Source organism: Rhinolophus sinicus, chromosome 3, assembly GCF_057876585.1.
Source record: "Rhinolophus sinicus isolate RSI-liver-muscle chromosome 3, RSI-T2T, whole genome shotgun sequence".
NCBI lineage: Eukaryota > Metazoa > Chordata > Mammalia > Chiroptera > Rhinolophidae > Rhinolophus > Rhinolophus sinicus.
The window spans coordinates 28506258-28517869 of record NC_142503.1 but is presented as its reverse complement, the minus strand read 5'-3'; the positions used below and the strand labels follow the sequence as shown (position 1 = coordinate 28517869).

At 35.1% G+C, this 11612-nt stretch overlaps 1 protein-coding gene across 1 annotated transcript; it reads left to right on the top strand.

Moving 5' to 3' along the window:
* Window positions 1–1198: 1198 nt before the first annotated feature.
* Window positions 1199–11590, top strand: SELENOP (selenoprotein P). Its single transcript, XM_074328962.2, has 5 exons — window positions 1199–1355; window positions 4556–4771; window positions 5948–6160; window positions 7413–7530; window positions 10137–11590. Exons 2-5 carry the CDS (start codon window positions 4569–4571, stop codon window positions 10737–10739), a joined length of 1137 nt encoding a protein of 378 aa, XP_074185063.1. The 5' UTR covers window positions 1199–1355; window positions 4556–4568; the 3' UTR covers window positions 10740–11590.
* Window positions 11591–11612: the final 22 nt, after the last annotated feature.

The window sequence follows — 11612 nt, the reverse complement described above, 5'->3', positions numbered from 1 at the left end:
GCTACGAGACAGGCCCAACATGACTCAATTTGTCTAGAAAATAACATGCAGGAGGGATAATCTGCTTTATACAAAAATTTTTTCACAAGAGTCTTCAAAAAAAGCAAGTATGTAGAGGTGCATTAAAAAAAAAAAAAAGCATTTAGCTGGGTTCTCAAAGGGATCTGGGACCCAAAATGGATAACACCTACTGCTTACTGTGAATACACAGAAGTTGGCTTTCAAATGTCAAACTTCTACTTTGATAATAAGTTTCTTTAGAGGAAGGATAACATCTTTTTTACTTCTGGCACCTCATACAACAGTTCTTAGGGCATTGCAATCAACAGGGTGTTTTTTTTTCTTTTCTTTTTTTTTTTGTGTGTGTGGATACAATGCATCCAAAGTAAAAGCAATGCTTACTTGAAAACGATCACTACCCAGGGATGCCATCATTTGACATTGCTCTTTACCTTACCCACCATGAGTGTGTTACTTGCCAGCTAGTGGAAATAATTTACCCCTTTTTGAAAGAGTAGGAATTTTCAATTTTATTTGTGTGTTTTGTAATGTCCAAACCCTTTTCCACATCCAACTACTACAACTACTAACTTTTATTTGTATGGTACTTAACAAAATTTTACATTAGATTCCTAAAAAAATTCTGTGGAATATATGGCTCTTCCAGGAAGTAGGACTTCCATGATAATGAAAATGAGGCCTGGTTTCCCTCAGACAGGAGGCCTATTTTCTTATTCCTTTCCTTAAATGAAAAAGCAGAGGTCGGGTGAGAATCCGCACAGATCAAGTTTTAACCATAGCAAAAACAATCCCAGCAGGTCTGTAACAGCAGGAGACCAGGAAGCTTTGAAACAGCAGGTGACCTTCTAACAACGCTGACACAGTTGGAGTTGGGCTAACACCTAACCACTACAAAGCAAAAGGAAAAAGAAATTCTGTTTTTTAAAGCAGCAGCTTAACTTGCTGGCTCAGCAAATGTTTTCCCCTATTATAGTTCGGAAAAAAACATGACTTGGACGCCCTCTTTACCCTTAGCCCTTCTTCCCGCCCCCGACTGTACCATTAAGTCCTGGATACTGGGGTGACTAAAAAGGATAGGGAATAAATCAGTAAAATCTTTCCCCCCACATTGTGCGTGGCAGCACTTGCTACTTTCTTTTAAGTTGATTGTAGTAATCGGGTCAGGGGTTTACTCTGCTTGCAGGGTCACAGCCAGAGTGAGCACTGCACTTTGGACTATTAGCTGAGGGGTGAGGTAAACAACAGGACTATATATATCAGTTTCTCCCAGTGCTGTTGTGAAACTGCAGAGCTGAGAGCCAGCGAAAGGAAGCAGCCTCGTCAGGAGGGGTTGTGTAAGTAGGAACTTGGTGTTTTCCAGTACTTGATTCTTTCAGAGTTTGGTAAATAATATGATTTTGCCTCTGACAAACTGTTTCTTTCCTCAGAATAGATTTTACAAAAAGAGATAGGTAGAGAAAAGTGATACAGAAGGAAGAGAACAAAATACTCTAACATTGGGGGTGGTGGGTGCTCTCAGTGGGCAGGCACATTGATTGTTGATCTCTGCCCTGCCTGTCTGCACAGCTTAGCATGAAGTTGGGAGCAGGGGAGGCTGGTGAAATGCAACACTTTGACTCTGCAAAAAGTTGTGATATTTTAAAAATACAATCATCAATATTGTATGTTGAGGCTTAAGTATTTCCCACTGAAATGCAGAGTGAGAACTCCACAGGCAAAAATAACTCATGGATTTGAAGAGCAAAGATGAAATATGGCCATTCTGCAGTGCTGTAGAAATGTCCAGGGATATTGTGAGCAATAACAGAAACAAACAAACAAACATAAGGGAGAGCAGTTTCCGTCCATTGTGCAGAAATGGTCACCCTTGAAAGAGTCAAAAACCATGTCAAAATCCGGTGGTCTGCGATTAAATGCAAAATTTTGCAGTCTAAGTGGTGAGTGGGTGCTTTCAGGTAAATGAGGAAGGACCCTCAGATGCCAGTCTGAAATTCAGGGGAAGAGGATGGAATAAGGTTCTGCATAGCCTGCCTTTTAATGGGGAATTTCAAACAAATGTAGGTCTGTATATGGCCGACAAATTTAGGGTTTGTGATTAAAAAGTGGTGCGATTAGTGACATGTGTATTAGGTTGATGCAAAAGTAATTGCAGTTTTTGCAGTTATTTTTAACCTTTTAAACCATTTCTTTTGCACCTACCTAATAACTATTTTCTAAATATTAGTGGATCAGCCTCCAGTAAATCCAATTTTGTTATTTATCTTCATTATTTTTATGTAGATGTCTGACAGCTATAATTACAATCAAAAGTCTATTATGTAAAAATGATCTTAAATAAACACAGTTGAACAGCCAATTGATTATAACTGAGGAAAATCTGAAAGTGGGAACTCTGTAATTCACTACACTCTGCCAATGGCTTTAGTTATTTTTTCATCAAAAAAATAAATGAGGGAAATAGTCTTTTCATTTATATTCTAGCCATTTAGAACGTCATGCTATATGGCAAAGTGAGAGTACCAAGTGCTGAATTTATGCTGATGGTTCTATAATTACTGAATTTATATTCTAGAAAGTAGGGAAAAATCTAGCCATTCCAGTAAGAAATAAAACAGCCTGAAGAATCTTAATGTTCTCTTTGCCATTCTAGGGCATAAACAAACAAACAAAACCCTGGCAGCTATAATTATTGAAGGTGACCTATCTAAAAACTATCAATATATTACAGTAGCTAAGAGGTCATGTTTTGGATTTAGCAGAACTGGTTTGAATCCAGTGTCTCTTGTGATTTATTACCTATGTGGACTTGGGCAAGACGCCTCAACTCTCTCTTAGCCATAGTTTCCTCAACTGCAAAAGGGGATGATGGTCACATAATTGGTAGGATTAATTGACATGATATAAATAAGTGTTTAGCACCACCTGCATATACCTGCATACAGTTGTATAAATGCTCAAAAAATGGTAGCTATAATAAGGATAATTGTATCGTCAATGTAAATACTATACTAAAGAAATTCCCTACGTTTCATTCAGATATACTCTCTCCTTTTTAAAATATTACAATTTTAAAAATATTATAATAGTTGGGATGGCCCTAATAAATTATCCTCTCTTTACCAACCCCCCTTTCCTTTAGTTAGGCTCTTATGATATATAGGTAGGAATTTTGTGGTGTTAAATGATGTAAAAGATAATCAGGTTTTATAAAGGTCTAGCTATATCTAGCAGCGCACTAGAGCCCAAATCTATCTGATTTTAGCCTTTCTACTCCCCTCTTAATTCTGGGCTCACTCTAAGAAACTTATCCATTAGCCTCCTGACCTCCCTGCACCCCCTCTGAACCCCCCCCCAAAAAAAAAAAGTGGTTTTACTTTTTTTAAATCCCGGATCAGTGCCTGAAAATGCACAGACTTTCCAGCTCTGGAATTTTGTCCTGATCTCTCTCCACAGACTCTTACATCAAAATGAGCCTAATTACTTGTGTGGATTTTTCTTTCTCTGGTCATCTCCACTGAATATGTTCCTTCTTTCATCACCTCTCTACAATTCACCTATTTTTGTATCTCTCGGCTGAGAGAGTTAGCCTTAGTTTTGGGAATATTTCTGGTCAGGTATTTAATTTTCCTACTCAGAGAGGGCATCTTTACACCCAAGAATGTGCCCTCTGGTCACAGGAAGTTCCTGAAAGTAAATGGTACCCAATAAATAACTGAGTGTAGATGTCAGTCAGTCTCAAATGGCACAGGAGGCAATGATTTGTAGTGTTTCTCCTTGGTAAGGTTTTTTTCATTGGTCCATATTTTTCTAGGATGTGGTAGTAACATCTAGGCAGGTAGTTTTATATCTGAAGAAATTCAGCTCCTTTAATATTGACATACGAATAGAACTAGATTCTAAAGAATGAATAAGAGCAAGAAAAGGGAGCCATATCCAAGAGATTTATAAATATAGAAGGTTTGAATCTTGAGAGTTAAGGGCCCACATAAGCCACCTTCGTATTGGTAGACTGCCTTCACTGCCACCTCCTTTATTCCTGGGTTCTCTTTCTATGCTGGCTTTTTTCCTTTCTGTGCAGAATTGTCTGCTTACCCTTTCCTTTCTTAGAAGGGTAAAGGATGGAAAGAAGCAATGAGAACTTGGTGTATCTGAAATAAAAATCAAATCCTGTTTTTAGAACATTTCTTAGTTATAGAGGCCACAGTTTCAAAATTTTTCTAAATGTGTGTTGTTTTCTAGAGAAGTACTTGGCTCCCTGTTTAGGCAAATCTTCATAGCATGCTTACTGAAGTATCTTGCTAAGCCAGATAGTTAAGATGTGCTTTGACAATTCCCGTGCCTCCGGTGGATCTTTTTGCCTTCAAGGGACGATTTGGTGCATGGTGGTCCAACCTAATGAGCCCAACAATATGGAGACAGAATCTGTGGCTAGATATTTATAGGAAAGAGAATTATACTTGCTGGATTTATAGAAATTCCTAGTTACAGCTGTGAAGTTATCTGTAAAGATGACAGAAGGTTTTCTCTTTTACAGGGCAACACCAGCAATGTGGAGAAGCCTGGGGTTTGCCCTGGCTCTCTGTCTTCTCCCCTGGGGAGGAACAGAGAGCCACAGGCAGAGCTCCTTTTGTAAAAAACCTCCAGTCTGGCGCATAGGGGATGAAAACCCAATGCTGAACTCTGATGGTTCAGTGACCGTGGTTGCTCTTCTTCAAGCTAGCTGATCCTTTTGCATTCGGCAGGCGTCTAGGTAAGATAGCCTTTCTGTGGTCTAAGATTTCGTAAGGGAGAAGCTATTAAATACAAACATACATAAAATAAAATAAAAATAGAAAAGATATAGTTAGTACATCACATTTTTGGAAAAACTGTGTATCTTTGAATAGAACATGTTAGAAGATAGAGACTAGGAGGATATACACCAAAATGTTTACAGTGGTTTTCTTGGCGCTATGGAAATTTTTTCTTCTTTTTGTGGACCTATGTTTTATAGTGTCCTACTAAATATGTATTACTTGCGTAATGAAAATGTTCTAAAATGTACTCCTGCAAATGGATTAGTTATTTCAATAGAGCAAGTAAAGATGAGTGCTTTGCCAGAGTAGAATAAACACTAGACATGCCACAAAGATCTTGGGTCATTTAATATATATATATATATATATCATTTAATATATACATATACATATAGACATGTATATGTATACATATATGCAAATATATGCAGAATATATGCAAACACACATACATGCACCGGGGGTGCCAAAAAAAAAGTATACAAGTGGACACTTTGGTCAACGTTGCTCAAGCAGTAGTTCGCTGTAATCCGAAGTGTCTGGACACTGATGGTGACCACTTTGAGCACCTCTTATAATTGCAGACCTCAAACATGACTTGTAGTCATCTTTTGTTATCGGTATGTATTGAGAATTACAATTTTGATACAGTTTTCCTTTCTTAAAATGTATATACTTTTTTTGGCACCCTCTGTATGTGCACCTAAAATAAATATGTAAATATAAATAAATAAATAAATAAATAAATAAATAAATAAATAAATTTGTTAAGTTTATATGACACATACCTGTAAAAGTATTTGTTGGGTTATTTGGCAAATATTTATTGGGTAGAATTCTCTGTAACTGTAAGATGGATTAAAAAATGTACACTTCATAGGATTAATTTGAGGACTAAATGAGCTAATGTTTGTGCAAGCATTTAGCATAAGGTTTTAACTGAGCACAAGTGCTCAATAAATAATTTTAAAAATGAAAGTTTTAGTTCTTGACAGCAATATAAAGAAGAGGTATGAGTAAGTAAAAAGTAGTAAGAGAGTTTCATCTGGAAAATATAGAGAAGAGAAAGAGAGAAGTCACTGATAAAATTAAATGAGATTATTCTATTCTTTGTATTTTTTCCCAAATAGTTTAGAAGACCTGCGAGTAAAACTGGAGAAAGAAGGTTTTTCTAACATCTCCTATATTGTTGTTAATCATCAAGGATTCCCTTCTCGATTAAACTATATACATCTTAAAAGTAAGGTTTCAGAGCATATTCCTGTTTATCAACAAGAAGAAAACCAAACAGATGTCTGGACTCTCTTAAATGGAAACAAAGATGACTTCCTCATATATGACAGGTGTGTACACATACACATACACACACACACAAATTAAAAGACTTGCTTTGTATTTAATTTAATAGGAAGTGATTTAAAATACCTGCTTTTATTTTATTACCAAATACTCAGTTTCAAAGTGAACCCATTAAAATGTTTGATTTTAATATTTTTGAAATGATTTTCTTTCACAAAAAAGAATTCACCATTTCAGTAGGGAAATAAAGAAAATTGACTATATTTTCCCCCCTGTAAATTGGCATTGTGGTTAAACCATAAGAAGGATCAGTTTGTGTATCACATACAGTTCTAACCTAGGAATTCTGCAAGATGAACAACCACACTTTGCAGACCACTTCCTTATCTGTAATAATAATGTCAGGCTACCTACCTCAATTCCTGAGCTATAAAGTTTGTTAATTATTTAAGTATAACAAGCATGAATCTGTTTTTGATTCCATGAACGAATAAAACATTTGTATGCTGAGGGAACCTCAATGTATACATTATTGGATATTATTCACATTCTTAGTTGCTACTATTTATGGTCGGCCAGACTTTGCCTAAGCCTGCTTGGTCTTACTCTAAATGTTTTTAATATTACCTGTCATTTTTTTAGGACCACAAACTTCTAGTCAGTTGCAAAGTGTAAACCTTTGATATTCACATAAAATAGTATACAGGATAAAATGTGGGCAAGAAGGACATTTCAACTCCACCATTTCTGAGAATACCAAGTATTATAATTCCGTTTCTTTCATTGTGGTGAAATTTTTGTTGCATCAGATATATTTTTAAATAAATGGGCTACTGGCCAAGACTCTAGGATTTTTTTGTTATGTTGTGATTTCTTGCTGTGTGTCATTTGTGCTGCCTTCGCAGTTAGCAAAAGCTCATGTGATTCACAGAGCCTAGTTTATTATAAGTCAGTGGTTTGGGCATTGGTAGAATTTTTAAGTCAATTACAGAATTGTATTTGATCTAGTCACAATGACTATAGTATTTTGATACTATTTATGTGATGTACACATATCTATAATATTGCAAAATGCTAGAATTAGACTCACTGTAGTCTTGCTATGACCACCGGACCTGGTATGCAGGGCCAGGGAGCTTGTTTGAGACCCCACTGAAGAAATTTTACTGAAGGTATGAAAGTGTCCTAGTTATAAGACCATTAAACCTATATAATACTATTCTAGACCATGCTTGAGTAGGACCATGATATAGAAAATAGTGTAATGACATTGTATTTGTCCTTTTTTATTTTCAGATGTGGCCGTCTTGTATATCATCTTGGTTTGCCTTTCTCCATCCTAAATTTCTTATACGTGGAAAATGCCATTAAGGATGCTTACTGTGAAGACAAATGTGGAAACTGCTCTCTCAAGGTATTTTTCTCAATTATTTTTACTGGGAGAAAAGAGAAAAATCTTTTAAGAGCTGTCTAAATAAGTTAGGGTTTCATGACCAATTAGCTAATCATTGTTTCTGTTGGTGTACTGAACATAAACTACAACAGTAATTTTTATAATTACACACACTTCTTGTTATGCAACATACATTTTCACACATCTTTTCAAGATCCATATTGCCGCTTTTGTCTGGAAGGATTTTAGAAAATAAATAACATAGATCACATATTTCAATTACCACCAAGTGATATGGTGGGAATTTAAATGCTTGAAGAACTCAGACAACGAAAGACAACATTATTGTATTACTCTGAGTGTAGTTCACTCAAGAGCACAGTGACAGCAAAATCTAAACCCAGCATTACCTGAAACAGAATCGGGCCCAGATAAGTACTTAATTTTTTAAGGATGCAAGACGTTGTCAGGTTTTCCAGAAGCTTTTACACTGTCTGCCCATTCTGCAGTTGGATTACTACATTTACTTTAAAAAGGAGTAAGTTTTCTACTCATTACTGATATTTCTTTCCTAGAAACCATGAGAATCTTTTTTCCTTATAATAAGAAGCACTATATTTAAATATTATTTATAAAAAATATACTCAAGGAATTTTAATTTTTATTAACTAGACTCTTTCCCCCTCATACTGAGAAGGAAAATAATTGCAAACAGTGTTTGCTTGGTCGGGCAAATTGGCAAAATTTAAACCCAGGTTTAAAAATAATTCTGAATTTTATTTGTAAGCTATACTTCCTTCAGATTTTTCCCCCAGCTCTAAAGAAAGTCATCTCAAATCCTAATGAATCATTTAATTAAATTAGTTGCTAAGGAGCACAATGGGCTAATTACTCTAGTTATGTCATGTTTCACATTTTAATCTTCAGAATAATTCTATCAGATTATTTTACTGCTTTTAAAGATGGGGAGACTGAGATAATGCAAATAAAGTATTACCTCAGTGTCTACCTTATACTAAGTGCTGAATAAATGCTAGCTATATTCATTCCTCATATTTTGGGATTATTTCGGTATTTTGCATTTTTGCAAATGCCTAATAGTTTTAAATATACCTAGTTATATTGAGACAAAGGTAGAAACAATTCCTACGACATGCTCAAAATTTACAAATCATCTGTAAAAAGGAATAATTTATCATATGTGTCTGATATGCCAAATCAAATTGGAGTTTTTCTATTTCATTGTATTCTAGATGCCATCAATTGTATGATACATTATTTTATGTCAAATTAAAAAAATGCTCTCAGTTAAAGTAGGACACAAGCTACCCCACCGTCAACAATAGGATGCATTCCAATTTGAAAGATATTAAAATGTGAAAAACATACATTGTAGAAGCAATGAAATATAATTGGTTTCTTGAAATTAATTAGACTACTATAGTTATTTGTGTTTGTTTAATCATTGAACCTTTAGAACATTACACAGTATATTCTAAACATTTATCAAATTGTATTTAAGTTTTTAATCAAATACTATGAAGTTTTCAAAAGTAATGCAGAAATAACCAAAAAAATGTACCACTTAGTAGTTGTATGTTAAAATGCAGTGGAATCTATATCTGTTCAAAACCTTTAAAACACCAAACCAAACCACTTAATGAGGTCTCTCAAGTTGATTTTGTAACTTTATTTACAAATACATTTAGGTTGAGGTTTCATATTACATTGCTATATCTATAAATTTTGAGCCTATGATTTGTGGGCATACAAAACAATAAAGAAAGACTTGCAGCAAATTAAAGAACAAGATTTATGCAGAATGGAATATTACATTTAATGGACAATGGGTACTTTTGGCTGATAGAAGTACAGTAGAGACACATTAACAAAACTTTGGTGAAGTTCAAAATATTTCCAGGCATAAGCTGAGGTATAAAAAGTTATCGATTTTGAGGAGTTTATTGGCATTTTTGAACTACCAGAGAGAAATTACTTTACCTCAGAATATTAGACTGGATGCACTGCTGACAGGTGCAAAGAGTTCCATGCAGGTCAGCTGATTTTAGGATTTGATATTTGGTTGAGTTTACTGCAGTCAATTTAAGTTATTTTAACCAGTTTATTTAGTTTTGCTCTGTAGGTACAAATAACAGTGGTTTAATTTTCTTTTTAAGCCTTATGTATCTCTCAAGTTCTTGTTCAAAATTCTTGAAAACTTAGGAAATGTACTTGATAAGAAAAGGAAATTTGAATTCTGCTGTTGATTTAACTAGTATAGAAGCTGAGGTGAATTGTTGAACTCTAATTGTATTATAGCCTATACCCTATTTTATCTATTTTCAAAACATAAATGTTAATTCATTTGTAAGAGGCTTGAGGATTCTTTGCTTAAGTGCCAACTATGCACTAGCAGCACTTTATGTTAGCTATAGATGGGAATCAAACTTCAATAAAAAGTCTAGGTGTTGAGATTAGTATCAGATCCATTGCTCATTAGTATGATGTTAGAAAAACAAAGCCAGTTCATTAACTAGTTGGAATTTCATGTATGTTATCTCTACAAATCATTTTCCACGTATTCCTCCTAAATCAATACATGTGTTGATAAGCGATTTATAAATCAGTTCCAGACACTGGAAGATGAAGACGTCTGTAAAAACGTATCTTTGGGTACCGTGAGGAACACATCCGAGGCTCCGCAGCCACATGACCATCATCCCACGCATGGGCTTCAGCATATCCCGGGTGGCCAGCTTTCAGAGAACCAGCAACCAGAAGCGCCAAGCGCATCTGAGCAAACCGCTCTTCCAGGTCTCCATCACCACCATAAGCTCAAGGACCCTCAAAGACAGGGTCACCTAAAGAACTGAGATGTGCCAGTTGTCAGTTCTCTTTCACACAAGAAACTCTGAGGAAGGAGATGTATAAATCAGTTACTCTGAAAGTTGCTCAAAGATTCAGAGTTGGCTCCTAGTAGCTGATGCTGACATTGTCGACATGTGGTATTTGAAAAAACAGGGTCTGCAACCACCTGACAGTGTAAAGAAAAGCTCCCCTCTTTATGTAGCTGACAGGGACTGTGGGCAGAGGAGAATGTCATTGAATCTTGACAGTGACGTTTGCCTCCAGCTGCCTGACAGGAAAGGCAGCAGCTTAAGCCCACGGAAGCCAGCAGCAATTGAAGCTGAAAAAATAAGGCAGAAATGTGAAAATGACCTTCAAACTAAATATTTCAAATGGGTTCTACTCCCCAAGTCAGTCTAGACACAGTTTCATTTCCAGCATTTTTATAAGCTACCTAGTTAATAATGATCAAAAAATAAGAATTGGATTTGTGCAAACATAGAGCAACCTACTATACGGGCCTCCAAATTTTAAGATTTTTATCAAAGAAAATTGTGACCCATTTTTTTTTTTTTAAATTACAGGGCAGCTGAAAGGTGATTGCAGCGTTTGGTTAATATGTCTTTCTTTTTCTTTTTCCAGCGTTCTACTTGCATTAATGAGAACAGGAACATAAACTATGACCTAGGGGTTTCTGTTGGATAGTTAGCAATTTAGAATGGAGGAAGAACGACAAAGACATGTTTTCCATTGTTTTCTTATTTCTCAAAACAATATTACCATTGTCTTTTTAATCTTACAATTTTAACTAATTAAACTTTTAAAGAAAGAAGTGAATTCTATCTTTTAAGATCTAGAAATACTTAACATATGAGTATTTTGCTATGACTACATTTGAAATAACCATTTATACTTTTTTTATATCTAAGACTCATATCTTGATTTTTACTTTCATATATGAGTGAAGCCTTTATATATTGTTTTCTCTGTCTGGTATTGCATCACACTCTTTAAAATTTGAGAATGGCTGTCTTGAAAGATATAAGGGGAAAGATACAAGAATGTTGTCTGTCTCTTGATTGCTTAGAAAGTATTTCCATAGTCAATGATGGTTCAATAGGTAAACTCCTGTCCTATAAACCTGAACTCCTTTATGGTTAATACTATTAAGTGAGAATGCAGTACAAAGTTGGTCAATGTGTGGATTTGTTTCAATAAACTCAATAAAAAAATAGTTTAAAGCTGTCTTTTATTTA